At 38.8% G+C, this 26,170-nt stretch overlaps 2 protein-coding genes across 8 annotated transcripts in view; both read right to left on the bottom strand.

The window, feature by feature from the left end:
* ptpn11b (protein tyrosine phosphatase non-receptor type 11b) overlaps window positions 1-7,824 on the bottom strand; it is a 47,466-nt gene extending 39,642 nt beyond the window's left edge. For 3 of the 7 annotated variants that reach the window (XR_003050803.1, XR_003050805.1, XR_003050804.1), the window contains exon 1: window positions 7,650-7,814. Coding sequence is in view for 4 of the 7 variants with exons in the window: in XM_025059189.1 (XP_024914957.1) it covers window positions 7,650-7,663 (14 nt within the window). In the remaining 3 variants the exon portion in view is untranslated. Of the gene's footprint in view, window positions 1-7,649 lie in introns of all 7 variants that reach the window. The other 4 variants (XM_017036289.2, XM_017036290.2, XM_025059189.1 and 1 more) reach the window with 3 other exon arrangements.
* Window positions 7,825-14,458: 6,634 nt separating this feature from the next.
* The window catches only part of agrn (agrin), a 252,515-nt gene continuing 240,803 nt past the window's right edge, over window positions 14,459-26,170 (bottom strand). The window contains exons 35-37 of the mRNA XM_025059195.1: window positions 21,423-21,647; window positions 18,085-18,188; window positions 14,459-15,251 (exon numbers count right to left, since the gene is read on the bottom strand). Of these exons, the coding sequence (XP_024914963.1) occupies window positions 15,091-15,251; window positions 18,085-18,188; window positions 21,423-21,647 (490 nt within the window). The 3' untranslated portion in view covers window positions 14,459-15,090. The remainder of the gene's footprint in view (window positions 15,252-18,084; window positions 18,189-21,422; window positions 21,648-26,170) is intronic.

Genomic DNA, 26,170 nt, shown 5'->3' with positions numbered 1-26,170 from the left:
TAAAGAAATATCTATAGATTAGGTCAATGGCAAACAACACAAAATTACAAATGAAATGCTTGTATAGCTGCAGTACATCATTTTCAGCAAATAGCCTAGCCTAGCCTAGCCACCAAATTTTTTAAATATACTACAGTATATTTTGGTACACCTGATCTATTAGTGTGCTCACTCATAATTGAAATCTACATTTATAATATTGTAATATTATAATATTATATTATATTATAATTATGCTGTTTATTTGTTCATGTTTATTGTGAATATTCCACTAATTTAAAAGCGCACATCTGGTTAAAATATTTTTTTTCTATTTTCAATTCTTAAAAGACAGAAAATTGTTTTTAAACTATTAAATTATCTAAAGCTAAACATTCAAATTCAAATTAATGCATAATTATTTTTTTTGTGCTACAACTTTTCTATTTCAGTCTATCAACTGCTTTATAAAATGCAAAGAACGGCAAACATTAATGTTTTTGTTTTTAAGAGTTTATACTCATCGTATCGTATCGTTATTGTCATACGATAATTTTTTTTATTTCCACTACTACAACACTACTGCTCATCTAAAAATAAATAAATAATGATTTTCACAAGTCAACTTTAAACTTATTGGTCATTTTATTTCTGTCTGAGGTTGTGTGGGCTAAAATCTGCATCCTCATCTATGTTTACTTCCCCTTTTACGATTTGAATGCATTATTTCAAATGGTTTGGTTCATGTATTAGTTATTTTTAAAATGTCGTCAAGTAATTTTGTGACTTCTATTTCTTAAAACTGTAACAGACCTAACAAAAAAAAAGATGCTAAACACAATCTTAAACTACTATCATAAGTGTACTGTATCTACTTCACATCTTAAACTGCATGAATGACGATGCCTTCTGTTAATGTTTTTAAATTAAATTCAAAATGCTTTTACAGCTTCAGCACTTCAAGACTCTGGATTCTTGGCTCTGATTACATGGCTATCCTTTGGCATCACACAAGACACTTTAGTTTATATTATTAAACTCAGTTACTGCAAATGTCACTTACATAATCCTGGCTGCAGGGCTGTTTTAAAGAACTTTTTTTTTTAGATGTGCAGTGAATCTATCATTTGCTGTTCTCTGGCTGTCTCCACTGTCTAAGCCCAGGACAGAATATGTTTGCTCTTTCTGTGTAGACTGCTCTGTTTAATGATTAACTTTCAAACCATTACTCAGTCACACTAGGCTGTAGACATAGGCCTGTGTTTAGAAGCTGCCGAGTTGCAAGCTGTTTTTTTTTTAATTTACAAACGAACCTTTACTGTGTAAATATATTTCCAGTGTTAAAAGGTGTTTTTGGGCGAGCAACAAAACCATGTAAAACTATCAAGAGGAGAGAATTTGTTGGTAAATAAACTGTATTTTGCACTCATGTGAAAGGGTGCAGAAACATCTGCACTCATTTGTACTGTTATGTGTCAAACTCAAGGACCGGGGGCAAAATGTGGCCGGCCAAGTCATTTTGTATGGCCCGCAGGAGCTTAAAAAGCATTTTAAAAAGTCCCATGCAGCTGAGTTTTTTTAACCTGATAAATTAAAAGTTTTTCTTTTTATTACGCAGTAACGAACAATTTAATAAATAATAATCAATGGAAGAAACATTTATCGATACCTTATGGAGTAGTTACAGCGATACAGGATTCCATTTACTTTGATTTGATGGGCGCCCCCTGTGAAAATGAGTTTAACACCACTGGTGTAGAAGTATGTGACTTAATTACTTAAACATGCTTCACATTTTTACGCAGATTAGTGGAGGGAAAAATCTATACTAGACTGCTGGCAAAATGTTTTCTAGCTACACAGGAAGTGGAGGTTGTTTTTATGAGTTTTCACAATAAATGTTATCGTCAGTATATTTAGACCAGCTCAAAAATAATCATGTTTATCATTTCTATTTGGGTAACAATAAGAACATTTGTATAAAATACTCCATAATCTGGCACATTTTAGTCAGATAACTGACTAAGGTTCTAGTATAAAAAGTGCTTTCTTTCTTTAAGGCTCCTGTCTTGTTTTCAAGCTCTTGTGGCAGCAGCTAATTAAAACATAAGTTCTATAACTATCCGACAACTTTTAAGGCAAAAGGAAAGCAGCCAACTGCTGCAGTCTTCTTTTATTGATGAGTAAAGATAAGTTAACATTGAACTCAGCACTATCTGCAGGATCAGGCAATAAATACTGCAACCAGTCTCTGGCAAAGCCTGAGGAGTTGCCAACACTCAAATTTAATTTGTCACCAATGTTCAAACTGACATTTAATCTTAAAATAAAAAAGCAACCTAGGCAGTGGAAGTCCACTGTCGTATGTGCAGCATTGATTCAGTTGATATTACAATGTTTGGATTACAGCACATTTTAAACTCCTGTCTCCTTAAAACAGCCTTCCAGTACAACTCTATCTATGATCACTCCCTCCCTGACCTCCTCTAATCACGACCACAGCAGCAGGAGTGACTCAGAGCTTTCCAAGAATAGGATTCTCTTCAAAACCTCCAGGCAGCCTCTGTACCTCTCTGGCCCTGGGGGCAGTGAGGGATTCAGAGGCATAGTTAAAAAGAAAGAAAGAAAAAAAAAAAAGAAAATTTCAAAGAATTAGATTTGGTCTGATGAGATGAGGTAGAGAAGAATACGTGGAATGTTAGGCTGGTTGAAGGCCAACAGACCCAGCGTTCATCCAGCAACCACTCTATCCTCTTACATAATGTCTCAAGTTCAGTATAGGCAGGTTATTTAAAGCTCTCCTGTCTCGGCGCACTGACAAAAAGGTGATATACTTAGCAGTCACAGACATGAAAGCTTGGGCGAGGTATATATGGGTCACAGACAAGCCCTGGCATGTGGATACTACTGCTGATATTTGTGACCCATTTGATGATTCAGGACGTTGACATGAGGTGCAACACTGGTACACACTGGACCATGGTATAGTATACTGCATTTAATGCAGTATAATATCGTTTTTTTGTTTTTACCTCTGCACCAAAAGTGTATAGAAGCTAGTCACCAGATTACAAATGTTAGATGTGATCACCCATGGTTTAACAGTTTCAAGGCTCTTTGTATTGACATTCATTGGTTATTATTGTTATTATTATTATTGGTTCATCAGTGACTCTTGTCTGTATTTTTTACAGACACAAACCAAAACATTAGTGAGAACCAGTTAGAGCTTTGCTGTTAGCTACCACTTGATAGCAGTCCAACAGTCTAAAAAGCAAACAGCAGAACCTTGCACAGGTAGGTCTGGTAGTATGGGTGGAGCTAATCTGGACATTTTTGATTTTGGCATATTTTTATTATAAAACAAAATCTACTCAGTTGTTGAACAAATCTAAGCAGCAGGCAGACACCAAAGCACTGACAACGTCATTGTTTTAATATATCCCCTTTAAGTCCTTTGCTTTGATCAATAAAACTGTTTTTAAGCCTTTTTTATAAGTACAGGTACATAAAAATATAAAGTTCTCTGCTTTAGCTTTGGCTCTGCTGATATAATTATGGCAGTGAACACCTTTAACTAGCCACAAAATAGAACTGATCACTCCTCAAGAGCTGTTTTGTTTTCTATAAATGAATATCTTAATGCAGTACAACAGGTTCTGTAGACAAGACGGTGTATTTATACAGTTGCTGTGGGATAATGTGATGAAATTAGCTTTTGCATGTTTTAAGTCTTAGATGAGCTTAACTATGAAACTCACACATGTTCTACATCGTGACACAGTAGTTCTTCACAAAACTTTCAGTTATCATAGTAATACTTTCTGTGGCTGACTGTTGTCCATACATAGTAGAAACTCTGACCAGCTCAGACGGAGAAGTTATTAGTCAGTGGGACATTACTCTGTTCCTATTTTGAACCTGTTCATGTCGCGGCAGGATCAAACGAGGGCGATGTTAATGTTCGCTATCATTTTCTCTACAGCACTCTACAACTTCCTAATGCGTATCTTGAAAATACAAAAATTAAAATTGGTTCAACGCTCTCATGGAAATGTTGTCAGTTATCTTATTCCTCCACATAGGCTGTTGTTTTCCTGTCCTGAAAACTGAGTCACTCTTCACAGCTGGCCAAAATGAGCCAAAGTGACAGGCAACGTCTGCTCTGGGAACAAAGGGAGAATAGAGGTGTTTTTTTGGGGGGGTGGGGAGGTTCAAATACTAGAAAGTTTGTCATCATACAAGGACAAAACGTGGCACAGTGAAAATGAAATTGCAGCGTAAAAGTAATTCTGAATGATTACCTCTTTCTTAGATTGCCCAACTCAATACGAGGCACATAGCAATACCAATGAAGATGAGTTAATTACAATAAATTACAACACAAATGGCACTGGCATGAATCACCTGCTAAATGACGACTAAATGAAATTCCAGGCCAGAAGGAAAATCCTTCCTGACACTGCAGTGAGTCTAAGATCTGTTATCAACAGTAGAGCAGGGCGGACCAACGTAGGTGGCACACTCTGTAGTAACCCCTCCTTCCCCACTCCCACACACCCCCTAAAAAAACGTGGCATTTCAGCTCAGGAAGTGCAGAAGAAGCCACAGAGCAACAGTCGGTCGCACTCTATATTCATGCCCAAAACACACCGTAAAAACCGTCACACAGACAACGTTCAACTTTGTTTCTGGTCTGAAAGAGCCGGTGACAAAGGGATCCTGGGAAACTTGGGCAAATATTAGGCGAGGAAAATAGCAGAGTTCATCTCATAGTATTTTTATAGTATTTAACCACTTTTATTCTAACCCAGTGATTTACAACCTTTTCAAATGGAATCTAAAAACCCTACACACTGATGAATTATACATTCCCATTAGACATAATGTATGTCCGACTACTAAGTCAAAACTCTGTATGTGTCACCCAACGCAGAACCAAAATCACTTTCACTTACAAAGTCTTAAACTTGCTGATGACTCACACTCTGGCCAAACTTCACGGAACAGTTGTTCCGAATTTAGATCTTTCTAGTACACTAACCTTTTGAATTAAACACCTAAATAATGTATCACTGTGAACCACAGTGTACGTGTCCTCGTCTATCAACGATGATACCACAGTGAAACTGACCTCAATCTTGAGTGGTTATGACCAAATGACACTTGATGTAGGTCAGTCTTCTCATAAACAACTTTTTACCTCTGCATTCCATTCCAATAATTTAGTATTTCTAAAAATGGAGTCACAACTTAAAGGGGGTTAAGAAGATGAAATTATTTGATCATGTGATGGTGCAATATGCTACACTTTTGTTTACCTTTTTTGCTAATCCGTCCTTGAAACATAGAGAGTCTCCAGCCTCCCTTTGATGTGCTGCAGATTAGGGCCATTCTGTGAGAAATGCTGTTTCACGAAATAACATGGCCTGATTTCAACAGCCTTTTGTTCTGTCACAGGGAAAATAAATAGCTTTGTGATTGGAGAAGCTGAACTAAAGACCTTCAACATCATTATGTCACCACTGTAGCTTTTCTGAACAACAGTAAACATATAACATTATAGTGTACAACAAACATACTGCTGTACCTGCCATCTCTTTCCACCCTTACAATGTCCGCCTATTTGTGTCAACTGTAAACTGTAAAAGGCCTACTCAGCATTCTTCTACGTACGACGCGATATACTGGTCAGGAAACGAGCAGGCTGCTGGTCACCTTGTGGTATCCACCAGTAAACCACTGTGTTTCAACACACGGGTTGGCATGGAATTCACCTGAAATGTCTGGTATTTGATTAAAACACTGATAAAATATTTCAACTAATTATTATTCTTTCTTAAATTATGATTAAAACAACGCACAACTGTAGACAACGGAATTCTTTCACTTTCATGAATAAGTTCAAATAAAATGCAGCATATACAAATATCTGAGCTGGAAAATCACTTTCCACTAATGCACTAATCTGTCTACTATGTATTTGCAACACAAACATGATTAAATGATTAAATCAATTCAATAGTTGACAAATCTGAACTGCAGTCAGACAAAAATCATGCTTCTCTGACCGCGATAAACGCTGTGTTAGGTGGTAAAGAGTAACAAGCAGCAGCAGCCTTGTCCGTCAGGGTACCATAGTGGTTTCTGTTGCACTGCCACCACCTCAGTTCAGTTCACATGTGAACGTGTACACGTACACACTTCCTGAATCCTTTCTCACTTTTAGAAAATGTACACTCTGAACCAGAACATTATTCTTTTCAATTGATGGACAAATTACTTGCTTAGTTCAGTACAAAGATGTGAGTTTCGACTCACCCATGCCAGCAAAGGTCCAGCCTCTGGTGGTTGCTCCTTTTACTGTATTTAAAATCTTGACATCTAACCATTCTACCAACTTGTTTATTTCTGAATCTACCAGTTAGAATCTTGGTTTCTACAGCTTTCAGTTTCTATTACATTTTAAAGAACTGTACCTATATTCTTGGCAGTGGAGATTTATATTCAATCTGATTCTCTGACAGTCATACTGTATAAAATGTAAACGTAATTCAGGGACCAGGCAACAGATGAAGATGATTGGCTCTGAAACAAGAACAAAGTTCTCCTAACCAAACTAACTTTTCCCTAAACTTCTCCAACGGTATCACAGCCTCAGAGATGACTCTCTGGATCTTAACTTCCTGTGAGGGTCACTGATTCTGAAAATGTGTTTATAACCAAGTCCTTGACCACATATGTGGGCTGCTTCCTTGCCCACCAGAGCTTAACAGCCATGTGGGTGTTTTGAATAAAACTCTATTGTATAGGGTATATACGAAGAATTTCCACATGTGTATAATATGTGTGTGGTAATTTTTTAATTTATTTAATTGAAAACCTTGGTCTCTTCAAATTCAATATTCAAGATGAGAACATCCTCAGCACTGAACCGGAGTTGACACCCCTGTCCAAGACCCTTACTCTAACCTAAATTCTGAGCCTAACAGTATTCCGTTTTAATCCCAACGCCAAACTACCTGATCATGAACTCCAAATACCCTCAACCAGAGGGGACGATGCCTCCCCCAAAGCAAAGTGTTTCCTCAACAATAGTAATAGGACTAAGTGTCCCCACAAGAATAGACACACTCACGCACGCACGCACACGCACACGCAAACACCCTCAGTGGGAGGACAGAGACATACAGAAATAGCCCACCGTACACCACAGTGTAAAAGATTATAAGCCTAAAACCTGTGTGCATGTGTACGTGTAGTGTTGCGTGAGTGGACATTAGCTGTAAACACTGTATTTTAACGCAATAATGTTTACATAACAACTCGCACTGCTCACAAACACGTGCAAAACAATTACTGACCTGATTGCATTCAATCATAGAAACATGGATTAACAACTACAGCTTATCTAGAACCTAATTCAACTTTTCACATGACTATTTATCGCTACTTCACCAAATGTAACCGTCGCACAACTCCTCCCCAATTGTATCGCCCACTAAACCACACACAAAATAAAGTTTGTGCGTCCGAAATTGAAAAATTACCCAGCGGTGACAAGTGTCAAGTTGAGGTTCGGAGTTAAATCTCGTCCATACATTCGGTGACTGGTGGTTAACATTTCGCTGAGGTTACAGATAAATTAAAGAAAACGTGCTCGGCTTTACCTGCGAGATGTCATCGCAGTCACAGTTGTGTCAATGTCCTCCACTAACGCTCCTGCTGCTGTCTCTGTCTCAGCTGAGCCACACTGAGTCTGAACAACCTGCGCCTTCAGCTGCAAAACACAAATCCTGACACAACTTCCGTTTTTTTCTTTCAAAACAAGGGCCGTGCACGAACTGAAGACCAATGCACTGCATATGAAAAATAGTGAGTATAGAGACGCAAGAGCGAATTCCCGGAAGTAAACCGGAAGTGTTCCGTGCTGGTTTCGGAAGTACCACTTTATAGTCACGTCTCATCCGATTTAAATCGTTTAGAAAATATCTGCTTTTAATTAAATACACTACGGTACATGTATTAATAAGTCACTGACAACATGATGTCATGTTATAGATGGTTGACTGTGGAAGAACCTCATGTTCACGTCACGTTTAATTTGTTTTTGGTAGTCTGACAACTTCTTGACGTCCCCTTGTATATTAGGACATTAACTTGCATATAAATGTCAGTGTCAACTGGTGAAAAAGAGTAAGGTGGTCAGTCAGAGAGTCATTAAGAATTTCCTCATTTTAATGAAGTTATTCTACCTTTATGATTTGTCTTTTCCACTGAGAACGCAGAGGTTATTAACTTGGATTGTTGTCTGAGAGCCTGCACCAGTTTTGTCTTCATTTGCTCTTGTGTTCTTTGCTGATGAAGACATGTCCTCTCAGCTGTGGAGGATACAGGATGTGGATGAAGAGCGAGACTGATGTCACCAGCCTGTGGTTATCAGTTGAGTTTAATCTACTGGGAAATGGATGAGCTTACGCAATCGTCTGTAAGCCCACGGGCGTCTTGTCTCTGGAGTTGACCTACGTGGTGTGCTGCTGCAGCCTACAGACAAACTCTGAAATGATCAGGCGGGAATTTAACTGTTCTGTGGAAGGTCCCTGTGCCAAATGTGTTGAGCTTCAGGCGAGATGAACGGCAACAAACAGAGGCCTTATTGTTAAACCAGGGATATTCAATTACAGATTCAGTCGGGCCAAATTTTCAACCCAAGAAATTCCGCTGGGCCAGAAGTTTTCAATTCCTTACTATAAGAGGAGGTGAATAAAAACCTTGGAAAGAATATGGACGTATTGTGAAGCACTGATATTTTTACAAACTCAAACAACACATACTGTATTTGAAACATGGAGTTGGCTGCTGTCAGTCAATAAATAAACTGGGGATTTGCATTGATAATTTTGCGACAGTGCTCTAAGAGGGACGTGATAATCCAGTCAACTGCTAACACAACTCCAACTCAACTTCACTAGACACACAAGGGATGCATTGTGGGTTGCATGTTGCTAGGCTACGGAAATTCTGGAGAGTCTGTCATCTGTGGGTTTATCATTACTCACCAATTGGGAGTATCCAAGTTTCACCACGCATTTTTAAAATGACCAGGGACTGGTCCACTTTGAGGTTGTGTCTGAGCAATATGTGGCCTGCGGGCTGCCTTTTGAACAGGCTGGAGCTCAACGGATCTGAAATGATAGAGTTAGAGGCTGCAACTAAAATCAAATCTGTTGGACAATCAATTATTTTTCATTTATCTTAAGTTAGATGTATTATGTTGACTCACTCTTTTGATTTTAAATATATTTGTGTTAGTGCAAAGAAAACTGACCACTCACCTCATAGTCTTAGAGAAACCTAAAAATTTGAAACTTGTGTCCTGTATGTATTACTAGTTGGAAAACACAAAACTGGTCAGAATCTACATTTGTGAGATTTCCAGGGTTAACTTTGGAGAAAAAAATGAACCTAACTCAGCCTCAGCAGAGAACAACAGCTGAGGGACTGACAGCTCTGTTTGTCTGTGATGCTGAAGATTCATTGTTTCATTTATCGCCCACTAAAGAATCTGCCAAAACCCAAGACTATGATCAGTAAAAACTCAGAGAACAAGGTCAGAGTTAATAGAATTGGTGGAGTTAGGGAAGAGAGAGAGATTTATGGCAAGGTTCCTGAACTAGAACATTCACTTTTTTATCACAGCACAGACTGGTGTCCTGTTGAGTCTGAAGGGGACAAACCAGGCTCAAAAAGACAAAGGCTGGTCCCCCACCCAGGGGATTGGAGGCCAGGATGTCCCATCTACCCCTGAGGTGACTGCTTCTGGGGATGTTTGACCTTTGGCCTCTGTTGCGTTGAGACTTGCAAATGTGTCTGTACAGAGCCTGAAAAAAAATAGAGAGGGGGAAACAAAGGGGACTTATACTGGGAGTGATGCAGCTGGACAGCTGGAGTCTGAGAGAAAGAACGTTTATGAGCGTCTGGACATGAAAAGCTGTGAGAGAGGAACTTTGTTTCACAAATGCTGTGCAGCATGGCTTAGGGATAAAGTCTTTAGGCGCAGTAACGCTCTAAAGTTTTGAGAAAACATTCTTAGAAGATTATGGTTGATTTTCTAAGAAGCCTTTCTTCTCCAGTTCTTCACCACTGGTGTCATTGTCTGCACATCTTGGGTCTAAGTTTGCCTCAGACTGAATGATGTGATGAAATTCCGTCCAAACACGGCTGGAGTTTAACGGCTTACTGTGATGTTTGGTGTTGTAGAATTCATCTGCACAACACATTAAAAGAAGGAAGTCGACTTTAGAATGCATGCATCAAAAACCTGTCATTTGGTAATGCACCTAAGCTCTTTTTTGAAAAGGAAATGAAAAGAAAAGCACTTTTAGTTTCCATTTGGTCAGAAATATATCTCAGTATTTTCTATCCTCACGTCAAAGAAAACATTTATATTATATTAAATTGACTGCTTATCGTATAGTTTTTGTTTCCACAGTTTAAACAATGTCATAGCCGGCCGACAACAACAAGTGACTGTATGGTGGATTTATTGAATACAGAGCACCGTGAAACTAATGTCTTCCGTAACCCATCAGTCACTAAACAAACAATCCATCTAAATATTCAGCTCAGTATTTCATACTTGAAGTTTGTTTTCTTCTCAATCCCCATAAGACATTTTTAATCAACCTCCTTACACTCATTAACTCAAAAAAAACATTTTATCCCAGAAGTATCCCTCAGTGGGCGAAATCGTTTCATCCACAGCCTTTCATGGAATTTTAATGAAATAATACACAAGATGCCGTGTCCTTCACTGTCATTAGTGGGGAGTTAATTCCACTCATTAAATCTCATCACTAACAAAGAAGAAATAGTCAGGACAGAGCCGGAATCTGTTTAATCACGTATACGTGTGCACGCCCTGCGTTTTTATCTTAGGGGGTTTTAATTAGCGGTACAAGAGCAGAGGTACGCAGACGTACTGTATAATGATTTTAATGTTCAGACGTTAAGACACCTCAGCTGGTGAAGTACAACAGAACCAGGAAGAAGGAAGAACCCAGGGTGCAGAACTCCAGAGACATCGATGATCAGGTGTCGCAAAAGTCCAAACTTCAATTCATCCACTTCAACCCAACCAGGAGTAGAGAGAGTGCAGGAGGGAGGTACTAGGTGACACCAGTGAGACTAATGAACAAAGGGTTAAAGGATACAGTTGTATGTGATGACACTGATTAACACAGAGACACAGGCAGGAGTCAAGAGAGACGGGGAGGGACAGGTCTCACAGCAGTGAATGTCATAATGTTATCACTTTTTATAATGTTGTAATTTTAATTATAACAATTCATTATATTTTAATTATAACATTTTTTATAATTATATAAAATTATATAATACATGTATATATTAACCGTTATAATCGTTTAATTATAACAATTTTATTTTTATAACAAATTGACAAACTAACTATTTTAATTATAATTTAATCTGAATAATCACAGTGTGGATGTGGATTGTTCACTTTTAATTGATATTCATGACCATAATGAATCACGAGTAATCATGATTAATCTATATGTCTAAATATGACAAATGACCTTTTCTATATATTATTGGTCTGACCTGAAATTTAAACAACTGTAAATAATCAAACTTTACAAATGGCATCTACAGTGTAATGTGAAAATCTGCTAAATAAGAAACTGTACAACATTCATCATGTTATTTGCAACAGTCATTCTTTTTTGTATAATAATTATTATTATATTTAATATATTCTTTAAATACAACCCTCATGTTCTGGTAACAGGGCGTACCGTGTAATTCTGCAGCCTGTGTGTGTGTGAGAGCTACAGAAATCAGCTTGGCCATTTTTCATCCGTGCTTTGGAAAAGTTAATTAGCTTCTTTATGGGGCATTTAAGGCCTCTGCCATGCTAATTTAAGGGTAATTAAGAGATCCTTCAGGGGCATTTACCTTCAGCCCCCAATAATTACCCTCCCTGCTGTATAACCCCTGATGCACTTTAACGTTGAAGCTTCATCTCCTCTTCGAGTAGATATAACTTCTATAGGTCACAAAGTCTTTAAGTATTAAATATAAAATATACAATTTTAATTTAAAGACAGGATTTCGCTAACTTGTTGTTACTAGTTATTTGCTGACAAAACATTGTCATTTTAGATCAAATTAAAGCTCTTTTATTGGTTTGGGGCAAAAGTTAATTATTTTATTCTTTATACTTTGTCAGAATTTTTTTAATTTCTTCTACTGTTGGTGGGTTTTCTTCATTTTTCAGATATTAATGGCTATCTATATTTTATTTTTGCTAACTACTAGTCTCCTATTATTACTAGCCTATTTTTTATTAATTTACCATTTTACAAATGACCGAAAAGAAATTGTTTCAAACCCCAAAATAAATTCAACCACAGATGATGTTAAAAATCAAGGGCTCCATTTGGTTGACATTTTATTTCATGGTGGTAGGAACACAAGACAAAGGTCATAAAGTTAGTAATGTTCAGGTCATGCCACTCTTAACTGGATGCTCGGCCCTCTGGGAAGGCTGGCGCAGTCAGACAGTAGTTTACAGAGGCTAGACATGGAGGCGTCTTCCACATGTAGACATAAATAAGAAACAGAAAATAGATTTCCAAAAAAACCAAAAACAAACAGTAAATCTTTTCAGTTCATAAAAAGCGTAAGGAGACGTTTGCAGACGGTCCCCTTGGATTTTCTTGGATATGAGAATTATTACTAATATAATTACTAATATTATGTTTACTCCTTTACATTATGGGGATGAGGCTAATACACTGGCTAAAGTAAGGATAAACAGCTATATGGGCGACGTCTCCGTCGCCAGCTCAGGTCGGAGTCGAGGTGACTCGGCTTTTAAGGCAATTCAAAAAGTTTTTACCCAGAATACAGACCGTTTATGTAGCTACTGTCCTCGAGTCCCATTCAAATACAGAAGAAAAGAAATCTCCTGTGTGTGAAGTAGTGTCACCACCTGAGTGAGTGGGTCAGCGTTCAAACAGTGCAGTAAAATAAGACCAGTCTAAGGTTTTTACAGAGCAATTGCTGGAACTTTTAATGTGTCGTGGACACTGGATAACACACAACACAGTTATAGCTCTACAGGGCTAGTATAAGTCCCCCAAATGTACATGAAGTATATCAGCGTGTAGGTGTACAGACGAGTCACATGAGAATTCCAGTGTATATTACTAAAAACATAAACCTCCACAGATCACATTTTGCTAATTCTTTTTTTTACACGTAGAAACCACAGGGCTGTACAAAAAAAGATTGCTTTTATGATTGAAGAAGGGAAACAGAAGGAAAGGAAAAGAAAAATACAAGACTGTCGATACTCAATCACATACAGGCATGATTTTGTCTAAGAATATTGCCAAAGGTTTCTCCTCATATCAAAACGAGAGTCAGCTTATCGTGGTCACGCAAAGATGACTCACCTTTGCATCAGTCTCTTGAATTTTACAGAATTCACACCGGGTTATACAAACTCATGCGTCCGCTATGTTAATTTGTGAGTAGTTGTAAGAATTATGCATCTTTTTTCCTCATTTTTTTGTAGCTGTTATGGCTTCAAAAGGTCACAACAACATCACAGTCTCTCAACAGTCGACGACGACTCCTCCAGGAATGTTCTTATAGGTCAAATACAAAGAAAAAAAGGAAATTAAAACTCAGGCAGAGTTGGGTTTTTTTTGTTGTTGTTTGTGTTGAGCTCTTCGTGGTAATACGTCTCTTTTTTTTTTCTGCCTCTGTTTTCAGTCTTTGCTCTCTGCGCCTCCTTAAGGTCAGTCACTGTAACGATGTCTGCACAATTCAAAGTCCTGCGAAAACCTTCTCTGCTCCCAAGAAAAGAAAAAAAAATCAACAAACCCCAAGAAAGAAAGAAAAAATGTCTTAAAAGGTTATTTATCTCTGCAAAACAAATAAGACCAAAGGTAAGGATAATAAAACCAAAGGGGGAAAACAAATCAGTGAAATTATTATTTTTTAAACTAATTATTTTAGTTTTGTGTGAAAAACAAACAAACATTAGAAGAAAAATCCAGATTCAAAGCAACACTGCAGAAGTGCATGCATTTATAGTGGTCATTGTTAAAGTCATCCACTGGTTGGGAAACTGAATGCCAACAGTACATGAGAAGCACTGCCATCATACATATTCACAGTCTTAGGTATAATTATATACTCTGTCTCTCTCTATATATATACTTATAACATTTATTCATGATCATGATTAAGGTTTTGACTTATGACTAATGATATGTGACTCAGAGTGTGGAAAGCAGCGCCCTCTCTGTGTCGTGTCAGTTTGCTGTGTTAGTGTCTATTTAAAAACTAAAGCCTCTGATGGGAGTTTGCTCTTCTTTTTATTTGTTGAGGGGCAGATGGAGTGGGTGTGAAACTACCCCCCCCCCCCCCCCCCCCCCCCCCCCCCCCCCCCCCCCATCCCACCGTAGTAGCTTGACTGATGTGTTAAAAGTCAAATTGCTTAAATATGGAGGGCGATGGTGAGGTGATAGTAGACGTCAGCCGGCTGCTCCTAGAAAACATGTTCTCAGCGTCCTGCTTTCACGTGGAATGTGATTCATACAGTCAAGGATGTATCGGCCATGCTTAGTGCGGGGAATGTGGACGAGAGATATGGCTCTGAACAGAGATCACCAGAAGGGTCCGCCAGTGTTCAAGTCACAAGTGAGGAAAATAAAACAAAACAGAATGGACATTAAAAATAAAATTAAATCAAGTAAAAAAAAATAAAAAATCTCCTTGTCACAGAGATGATATAAAGACCCAGGGTAAAAAAAGACAAAGAAGGATGTGTGTTCTGTGAACAGAGGTGCAGATTTAAAAACAATGAAGAAACAACATACAAAAAAACAAACCCCAAAAGAATTGAAACATTAATTATCTTTCCATGTAAAAAGCGATGAAAAGTATACAAAAATAGAAAATAATTACAGCAGGAGACATGAGCGCTATGGTGGGAGCAGGTGTTGGGAGGGATTTTCTTCTTCTTCTTTTTTTCTTTTTCTCCAATATTCTCTAGGTTTTGTCTTTGCTGGGTTATTTGGCGGCAGGACACTGTAGTATTCTGGGGCTGTTTAAGGCGTCCTCCACCAGGTGGAGCTCCACGCCATCCACCACCACATCTTTGATGCAGCCAACAAACCCAGTGCTGTAGGCCTTGGTCAACCGACGGGTGACGGCCAGCTCCTCCAGACCACCTGACAGGAGAGAGAGGGAGAGGTTGACGTCATGAATCAGAAACTGAGCAGAAGAACAGAAGAAGGGAACATAGACATCAAACGGATGATGACTGCAGTGACTTCTTTGACCTGCCTCTGCTGAAGTAAAACAAAATAAGAAAATGTAGTAAACATTTCAACAAAGTTAAAATAGGAATCAGAATCAGAAATACCAGCTAACTGTTAGCCAAAAAGACTAGCTAGCAAAAGCTAGCCAAAAAATGACCTTATAATATTAAAAAGTAATAATGTGACAGCCAAAATGCAAATAAAATTGAAAAAAAAAAATAGATTTAGGAATTACCACAGAATGAGGAAATCAAGGAAAACCACTTTGAACCAGTCACTCCTGCAAAAAGCTCCTTTAAAATGTAATTCAAGGAAAAGTCTAAATATCTGTTTAACTGATTGTCGACAAGTGATTTCCATGTTAATAGAGTGATTTCATGGTTTGTCAGGTTCAGAGAGAGATTACAACACATGTTCAGCTAATATTTTATTTATTCATCTGATTATTTAACTGTGACATCAGCTGACTGACGTGGCAGGATGACACTTTCATCATCAGGCAGATCAAGGGGAAAAATATCTGCAGGAAACTGAGGCTGAAGATGAAAAAGACATTTTTAAAAAGACTGTCATTTCATTTGAGACATGAACCGATAAAAACCAAAGGTGGAGACAGAAGTGAAATCATCGCTGACGTCCTGGTTATTTTTAACTGGGTCTTATCTTTGGTGCTAAAGCTCACTGCTGTGATGTTGACCTCCGTGACCTCAACTCTCCATCAGTCAGAAATGTGACCTCAAAAGTACTTTTCTACCTGATACTTCTACTACATGTGAGGTGAGGTCACGTATAAACTAATAAACTAAATGACTGGAAGAGCAATATCGTTGATTGTTTTCCTTTAATCATCAGCAGTTGGAAACAGAGAGTGTACACTGTGTTTTTGGTGAACTGACCCTTTACAGCTGAGCTCTGAAATCATCAAACATGACCGACCTACTCCAGACTCAACCAACCCAGAAGAATTAGAATGGAATGAATTGAATTCACTGTCCACTGAAAAGGTTTAATGACCTATAGCTCAGTCCACCGCTGGTGACCTCCACTGGTCACAGAAAGTATAATGTATATATAAAAAAAAATCAAGAAGAAAGTCAGTGGTTTTGTGCTAAAAAAGCAAACGTTTTACTCATACGTTCCATTTTTGCCTCGACTCTACTTAACTTTTTTTTCTTCAGCTAATCTCCATTTTGAAAACACCAAAGCCTTTTCTCTATTATACTTTTTATTAACTCAATCTCACACAGTTCTTTTTGGAGACTTGATGACCTAATTGCAGTGTGCGGCTCTCATTTTCTCTCCTGATAGTGTTTGGAGCCTTTCTTTTGAGGCTGCACACCCAAAGTAGTCATTAATGCTCCGAGTAATAAATCAGCATGAAAAGGTTTTTATCCACAATTTCATGCCTTTTGATCATACAGAGAGACAGACCGCCCGCAATTTCCAATATGTCATGTTTCTCTTGTCCATTTCTTCAGTTTCAACCAATGTCTTGGTTTTACACACTTTCCACATTCACTGTTTTAAGTTATGGAACAGAATTTCAGGCTAATGTTGAGTAGAAATCACATGATAAATAAACTAGTTTTATCCATTTGCATCAACAATAACATTCACATAGGACTTGCACCACTGTCTTTTTTTCATCAAATTCAATAAAAGTTGAAAAGATTAATTGAAAACTTTGGACTAATTTCTCTTCTTTTTTTTGACCCAAGGGTTTAAATAAGATAACAAAAATAATACAATACTTCGACTACTACTAATAATAATTTCATCTCAATATTTTACTTTCTACCTCTATGAGGTTGAGATATTTTTGACCACTTCATATAATTTGCTATATATTTTTTATTTATTTCTTTATATCTAATTTTAAAATAATGATAATATACAATATATATACTGCTGTTTTATAGAATGTATATATTTTTCTTTATATAATATATATTTATATAGGTGTATAAATATACAGAATTTATATAGATAAGAAGAAAATAAATGATTAGTAAGTAATAACTAAAGCCTTAGTTTTTGAAGTTCCAGATAAACTGATGATGAGTGGTGAAAGTGTGTGTTGAACAGAACCACTGTCTGCGTGTGTTCTTTGTGAAGAACATACACTCCTGCTGCAGGGCTGGTTCTGCACCTGTTCCACTGAGTGTTCCTCCTGAACATTCAGCACGTCTCTATAAGAGCTGCTGTCTGCACCACTGAACCACTCACGTCTGAGCCCAGTGTTTCTTCAACATCACTCCTTCCTCATCTTTTCACTCCCTATATCTTAAAGACGCCCGTCACGTTATCCCACCGCCGTCTTCTGTGTTATTTCCCCTGAACGTCTCTCTGCCACATGTGTTCTTTTTCAGAAACCATTTTCCTTTATGCCGAGCTCAGACCAAATTCAACTGCAGGTTGATGACTGACTGACTTTGGTCACTTTCAATTCACAGCAGAAAAGTTTGGAGTTAAGCAGATAGCCTTTCATTTCTCACCTCAACACCTGAATGGGCTCAGTAGATATTTTTTGGTACAAAATGCAATCTTTCAGCCCTGCCACAGACTGGCTTATTCCCTGCTATGCACACAAGTTCATTGCTCTTTTTTGGCAGCTTTCTACGAGTGGCAGGAATGAAAAATACTCCAGAATTACAAGTATTCTCCTGACTTGATGTGTGCCATTTGTAGACACATTCCGAAGTGGGAATGACAGTTTTCTTTCTTTTCTTTCGTGGGTACCTACCCAACCAGAGTGCGCCGTCCGTGTCCAGCTGCGTTGCTGCCAGAGGCGATGATCCTGTTACTGCTGCTTCGTTGCCGACCTGAAGAGAGCCGTCTCTCAGTGCTCTGAAGAGGAGAAAGAAACCCAGGAAGATGGAGTTAGAAGCTGTGCCGCTGCGTGCACACCAAACTGAGCAGCTGTAAGTCACATTTGGAGTTAATCTAAAGAAGTGACAACGGCACATTTTTCAAGGATGGTCAGAATTGATGAAGTAAAAAACCTGAGGGTCAAATGCTCATCCTGTGACACGTAAGGCTCGATACGAGTGGCATTTACCAAATTTAAATGGCACATTTAAAACAGGTTTTACAAGAGAATGAATTAAATCTGAGCCAGCGGGTTTTGGAAAATGTTTTTGAAATGTTCTGGTTTTTTTTCATTCATTTAAAGTCATACGTAGACCACAAGGAAAGTTGGGAAGTTTTACACACTGTGAAAAACATGTGGCTCCAGGGTAACACTTCATCTTTGATAAACTTGCCTTCGAAAAAGGGACTAAGAAAAATAAGAAGTGATGCAACGTATTAAAGCTGGGAAAATTTTGAAAGTTTGGGGTAAAATACACAAAGAAATAAAAGAAATAGTCAGAGAGATTGGAAAAACGTTATGCAATAGCTACTGTATCTAAAGGTGTGGCACAAAAAACAACTATGTTGGCAAATATAGCTAGTTTGCTAATTTTCACACTGTTAGATACATGAATGAATGTAGGTTAGGTACAACGGCAAATACAATGCTGCCAATTAACTGAATAGGCAGCTAACATGTAGCTCCTATATAAATAAATAATGAAAATGATCTGTGGAATAAAATTAGTCTAAGATTTTGCCAGAATATGTTGAACACTATGAAAAATTTGGGAAAATGAGTTGTCCAAGTGTTGTCCAATAAAAAACCCCATAAAATTTATTTTAAGCAAACATATTCCCATAATATCAATAAATAAAATAAACAAGTCAATGATAAATATTTTTCACTAATGCATGAAAAGAACAGAACTCTAGAATCACAAAGACAAAGTCAAATGTCACGGATGACCTGTGGGCTGAACTTTAGAGCAGTGTCAGCCCACAGTGTGTGTGTGTGTGTGTGTGTGTGTGTGTGTGTGTGCAAGCTAACAGATGCTGCTGGAGCATGGAGCATTTTGTCTGCTGCATGGTGTGCATCAGCGCACGCTTAGGAATCCTGACGTTGGGTCTAATTTCAGAGAGGTTTCCAGCAGAGACACTGTCGTTAAAGACAAGCGGCAAACGCAGATAGTGATATAACTACAGGAGCTGTGGACCACATGCTGACATTTACACCATCAGCAACATTATGTCACCTTCCAGCAGCTTGGGCGCTCTCCCTGTAATCCTCACATGAGGTCGAGACAAATCCCAGTTTTGAAAGCAAATACAGCAGCGTTTCCAGGATTGACTGTTCTTGCTTTAAACGATGTAATCCATCTAAACATCAGCCACACTTCCATTCTGGCAAACGTGAGTAAATGTTGCACAGCAACAAAAAGCAAAGATCATAGAGATGGGGATAAAGTGATTTCTTTTTTTAGTTAAGGCTGTTTATTTGGTTTTGATTCCATGACTGTACCCTATTATGATATGAGTGAGCGCTAACACAGACACTGCTGGAATTAAAGGCATTATTTCTTTAGGTTTTCACTGAATATGGTGGGCTAACTATTGTATCTTAACGGAAAAGTTGAGGCTAGTTTTGGAAAACCTTGCTAACTGGGAGAGTAGCTATTTACTGTGGCAATTAAGCTATTTTCTCAGCTAAGTTATTTGTGAACATTCAGCAAATCAAAGGCGCTGATTTAGGAAGTATATGGTTTCTTTTTATTTTTTTAATTTTTGGTAGGTTTGAAGGGTTTGTCTTAAATTTGTTTGGGCATGAGCATTTTTCCTTTTAAGCTATTGTAGCTAACATTTAGCATTTTCTACAAACATGTTTTTTCTGTGTACATTTTTCACTTTTGGGACAATCATTTTTCAAATGCTTGGAGTCACGAACAGAATCCAACCACATTAGAACATTTGCAACACTTCTGCAGTCCTGCACACAGAGTCCTATGATGAAATAACCTTGATTCATTTTCTATTTTCCTCACTTTGCAGGAATCTCTTTTTACAAGAGCAGATATTCTATCTCTGGTTTACAATGAGATTTAGGTCAGGGGTCAATTCTGCCCAGTACAAAACAGTCCACCTGTTTCTTTTTAACAATTTAGTTGTGCTGTTATGTGTGTTTTGGGTCAATGTCCTCCTGAAAGAGCCAGACTCTTCACATCAGAGCCACTTTTATGACACTAGGAGAAGCAATTTGCTCCAAAACGCCTTTGTAATCTGATTTCATCATTCCATTGCTCTGCCATCTCCACTACCAGAGGCAGAGAAACAGCTTATATCAAAATGGAACCACTTCTCTGTTTTACTGTATTGTTTTTTGGATTCCATTTACTTTCATTTCATCTACAGACAAACTGATCCACCACTTTCTAAACAATTCTACGGTATCAACAGACTTTCTTGTCCTTCACACAGCTCGGTCAAATGTGTGGAGAGAAACACGGGCAGCAGGTCAATCTGAAGAAGTTTTGATGTCATTCTTTTTTAACAATTCAACTGAATATCCAAAGTCTGGCCCTGGGCCCAATTGTGGCACTTGAAAGGTTTTCAACACATGGTTGAAGTGTGTCAGGATTGGTACTTATAAAATATTTATAGTTTACAATTGACAATTGATGTTAAGTCAACACCTCAGAGCCAATATTGATGTAATTTATTAGCATTTCTGAAAGAGGGGTTGTTTGAGGGTCTAAATTAAATTTATGAAGGGAAAATTGAATTTGTATTTCCTTCTTTTCCTCATTTTCTAATTATCATATCTAAGTCTAGTTTGTAAATACGCACGTGCAATTTAGGAGGTGTTAATCATTGAAGGCGGGAATCAACTGCGTGATGTTGCAGATCACTTTATCAAATTTGGTTTATTACGTTCGCTCATTTGCTTAATTTGCCGACAGTCGTTGCCACATCCTTTCTAAATATAATTTAATGCGCCTGAGCAATAAGATGTGCAGTATGTCACACTCATGCATGACCAGGCATGAAAATAGCCTTAATTTGAAACTAATCAAAGTCATCTCAGCGCAGGGGATTAGTGTGTAGCAGGGGATTTGTGGAGGAGATCACACAGTTTGCATCAACAGAAATAACATGGTATGGATTAATTCTAATCCTGGGCTGATTCTAAAAGCCTCCATTCCTCATGCATGACTGACTGCCTGCCCATCTTACCTGCTGGCCTTGATGCGAATCCAGCGGTTGGTGTCGACTCGCACGGAGGAGCGCAGCACCACAGGCTTGGAACCCAGATCGTACGTCATCTGGACACGTCCGTCCACGATGGCCAGAGCGATGTAGTCTGACCTCTCCACCCCTTTCCCGCTCCACAGCACCAGGCCCTGAGTGGCCTCTGTCCGGATGCTAAGCTCAAACTTGTTCACCAGCAGAGCCTTTTCACTGGGCAAACAGGAAAAAAAAGATTTAAATTTTTGGTCTAAAGCTTAAAAAAAAACCCTCTGATCTTATATCTGTTGTAACTCAGACGCCTAAGTTGGTGTAAATATGTGAAACAAGGCGCTGCTGCAGTAGGATATTTACAAATGAAGACAGAATTATTAGATCCATAACCATAAACCGCAGGCAGACAGTTGGTCTTCTGTCTCCTGTCTTTTTGATTGACCAGGGTCTCGTCATCAGTAAAGAGACTTTTATAATTAAGATAAAATCTGCTCATTATTTAAAATAAAGCACAAATATTATGCCTTTAATGTCTGTACTGAATGACCCTGAGGTTAGGGACTTCTGTTCTAGAATTCTTGGGAACAGCCTGGCCCAGGTCCCTGAGGTCAGGGACTTCTGTTCTAGAATTCTTGGGAGAAAATGCCTAAAATGTGTCCAAAATTACTCAAATACTTACTTACTTTGTTGTTCGGAAAAAAATCTGCATGATTCAGCTCTGTTGGCAATAATTTAACTCTTAGTATTGTTTGGTTGTATTGTGAAATAATAACTGTTTCTGCATACAAATATGAGAGTTGATACGGTGTATTGTGTTGAAAATGACTTGGGAAGTTGTATTAAAAGTACACATTTACAGGGTCCAATAATTCAGTCCTCAAGTGTAAATTACAAATGAGTCGCCGGAAGAGTTTCTCTGAAAGCTTCGCAGGTACTGCCTCGCAACAACAGAACTGCAGAGTTTTCAGGGGGAACGAGGGGCAGATAAAGTTTACCAGGGGCGAGGGGCTGATTTGGTCGATGGTACTTTTCCTGCAGTTGAGCCAGAGCTGAATTTGTGCTCAGTCACTTCTGCTTTATGTGTGGAATGTGTGCTGCCTGTGCTGCAGTCTACCAACTAGACTTTCAGCCACTGCGCTCAGTCTACACTGGTGTGTGAGAGAAAATAGATTCCTCTACTCGGAACCATCTCACATCATTTTCCTGCAAACAAACAATCTTCCGGACACATTTCAGAGTTGTTTGTTTGTGAGAGGAGATACAGATACAGTAGACTTTAGAGAATCCTTCCTTTAATGTACGTTTATGGGATTGTGAGGCATCGATCTCATCTGACAGACAGATCTGTTTGCAAATTTTTTAAAGGATTTTATAAACACAGAGACATGAAACAAGGTGAAAACACGAGTGACCAAAAGCCAATGACGACGACGACAACAACAACAACAACAACAGCAGGACGGAGCTGTAGATAGAGATTAGACAAGACACAGACAGGACAAAAGAAGTGAGGGAAGCCAAACAGAGAGGCTCATGGGAAAGAAAAACATTACAGGGAATGAGGGGAGGATTAGGGGAAACTTTGATTCTGGTACTTTCTTCCTAAACTCTAATGATGCTTACAAATTCCAAGTGTTTTTATTCTTTAGTGAGTGGCAATTAAAAAAAAGCAATGCAGTATTTAACTGTTGGCCTGAGGCAGCGCAGCTCTGACAGCTCAGGCCAACAACAGTCCCAGTTCACCTCAGCAGAAAGACTGCAGCGTCACATTTAATTTTCTGCTGCAAAAACACGCACGGGTTGGAAAATCCAACCTCGGCGGTGAAGTGAATCTGCGGAGGTAAATGGGAACCAAAACAGACTATGACTTAAGAGTGTCACATTTGTTTTTTCCTTGGTTATGGAAAAACAATAACAAATGCAGCTCAGTGGAACCCCCTCCTGGCAAACCCTCTCAATCACAGCAGCTTGTCAGTGATAAGGTCAAGGTTATTAAAAGTGTTGAATATATCATGAATAAGACAGCACTGCACTGTGAAGCCCACACCCACCGCTGACTTCACAGACTCCTGTTTCCTACACTACAGAGAGACATTTTAATCTCCTCACATGTGATTAGGTTCTCAGCAGGCCTCTCAAAGTGAAGTGTAACTTTCCAACTCAGGGTGGCAGTAGTGGTCAAAATAATAATAAAGAACCATCAGGGAGAGCAGTTGATGTAAAGTAAGTGCAGCTCAGGCTGGATTTGTGCAGTTATTAGAGGTCTGGATGTCAGAATTAATTAAAAAACAAACCCTGTTTTCAGAACAGCGACTGAAAATGCAATAAAAGTCAAGTGTTTCTACTGGAGTATTACCAGGCAGAGGGCAGAGAACAGATCTTCAGCGACCAACTTTATTCCCTCATTTGAATAAACTAATTTAAAAATTACTTTGCATCACACGCCAAAAAAAGTTCTGATAAAGGGAAGTTGACAACATTTTATTTTAATTGGGAACAGAATATATTTATTCTTTCATTTCTTGCTGGTTTTACACTCAGCCTGTTGATTGAGAATCACTCAGGGTTTGTCTCTTCATGGGTGAGTTGATGCAGCAGAAGTGTTCACAAAGATTTGGCATGGTTTTTTAAACCGGAAATGATTCCTCAAGCAACTGAGCCTGGGATCAGGACCAAGTTGAATCAAACCTCCTACACTGGAGGAGAGAAACCTGCCTCTGAGCCACTCATGGGCCTTGGCCTGGAAATGTGAAAACCTTCAGAAATATTTGTTTTACGATATTAGTTTTATTGCATTTTTAGAACCTTTGGAGTTTGGACGTGAAGTAGGTTTTCCTGACTCTATTATTATATTTGTTTGTGTAAAGTGTCTGTGGAGGAGACGTTAAACCCTGTGAGAGTTCCAGGAGGGGTTGCCTGGAGAGAGGTGGGCGGTGAGAGGATGGCATCGATGTTGGAAAATTTGGAGAGACTCACCTCTGGTCGGCTGGATTCTCCAGAGACTCAGGACTTAGGGGAGCAGGGGAGAAAGTCAACGGCATGCAGTGTAAGCGCAAGAGGCCAGAGGAAAAAAAGAAAAGGGGGAGGAGGAGGAGGAGGGGGAGGGGGAGGAAGAGGAAGAGGATGATTCGTGAGCTCACTGTGTGACTCACAGAGATCCATTTTGAATGTGAAGCTACACTTGACGTAACTTGTCTGCCCTGCACTAATATTGACCTTGTCAAGGGGTCCATAACTTCCGTGTGATCACTGGAAGCGCATGGTTAGTCCTGATCACATGGAAACCATAAAAGGAGGCTCCCGAGAGAACCACTTAGATCAGGATGAATGATTGATGCTCCAAAAATGCCTTTGGTGCTCTCATTTTTTTTAAAGAATAATCATCAAGATTTAGTACATTAATGGTCTGTATACACACCAATACTAAGCCACTTTCATTCAGCATCCAATTATTGAAGAACTGCTTTATATTTATGATGCAGCACGCTACGGTGGAGTAGCAATTACTTTTTGTCTAGAGATGAAAGCAGCGAATGAGAGAAAATTGGCAAATTGTCAAAAAAATGGGGTCAGGCACCACATCAGCTGAGAGTCATGGCCCGATATGATTTGTCACTGGAATTATGGCGCTTGAGCAAAATCGACCCACGCTCCCAGATTAGGGTGGAGAGGTGAAGGAGGGGAGACCAAAGGGTGCTTTAAATAGTAACACACACATTAACCCAAGGTGAGCGTTTGACACTGCTGGCCTCCACCACTCTCTCAACGGCCTCTGAAAAAAATTATGCATTTCATAACAGAGTAAAATCTCGTAAGATTGACCTGAGCACATTCAGAGTGCTGCAACCTGGCTGTGTGTTGCTGGGATTTGTGTTTATTTTGGCTCTCAGTAAGTGTTACATCCATTTAACCGGCGACAGTGTGGCCCTAAGGACCACTGTCCCCTCCTGCTAAGTGTGATTGATGCCCGTGGCTACACACTGCAGAGGGATCTCAATTGGAGGTCTCCTCTACAAAGAGAGACAAAACCTGTGATTAACTATTCACAGCCTCTCTGTGCGACCTAGTCGGAAATTATTCATGATTACAGTTAGAGACGTGGCAAAAATGAACAGTCAGAAGCCATGGCATTAACTGTTCAGGAGTGAAGTTTTAGGCTGAAGCCTCAGATCTGAATCTGATCTGAAATCCGCTTGACTGCTTTGTGGGATATTTTTATACTTACCGCGCTAACAAGCAGAAAAGAAAAAGCCTTAAAAAGTAAGTTATGACTCAGGGTTTCCCCAAGCAGAAACTCCAGCCGCAGGAATTAGGCTAAAGGGTATTTAGCATATCTTCGTTATGCACTTTTCAAGGGGTCTCATTCATTTTCTCATAAGTGATAATGCCACTCAGTGAAAAGCGCATGGCTATTCATTTTGTTTATGAACCAGTTACAACCATGCATAAAATATTGAACATTCTTAGGGCAGCAATTCATTTTCCTCTGGGGGGTGAGCACAATGCTTATCATGCACTCATTCATGCTTCCCTTAGCACTGGGGGAAAAGAAATAATCTAATGATGCTGCAAAAGGTATTTCAAATAATGAAATCTGTAAAAATAAAGTGTGGTCATGGAGCGCATATGTTAAGACCTGCTAATCTCGGTGTGGTAAAAAAAATGACAGGAAACTTCCAACATCTTATTCATTTCATTGGGTTAATTATTTAAAAATGGCCTTGTTGTTGTTGTTAGTTGGG

Source organism: Cynoglossus semilaevis, chromosome 10, assembly GCF_000523025.1.
Source record: "Cynoglossus semilaevis isolate Cse_v1.0 chromosome 10, Cse_v1.0, whole genome shotgun sequence".
Taxonomy (NCBI): domain Eukaryota; kingdom Metazoa; phylum Chordata; class Actinopteri; order Pleuronectiformes; family Cynoglossidae; genus Cynoglossus; species Cynoglossus semilaevis.
Note: the sequence above shows the minus strand (reverse complement) of the source record. Positions and strands in the feature narration are given on the sequence as shown.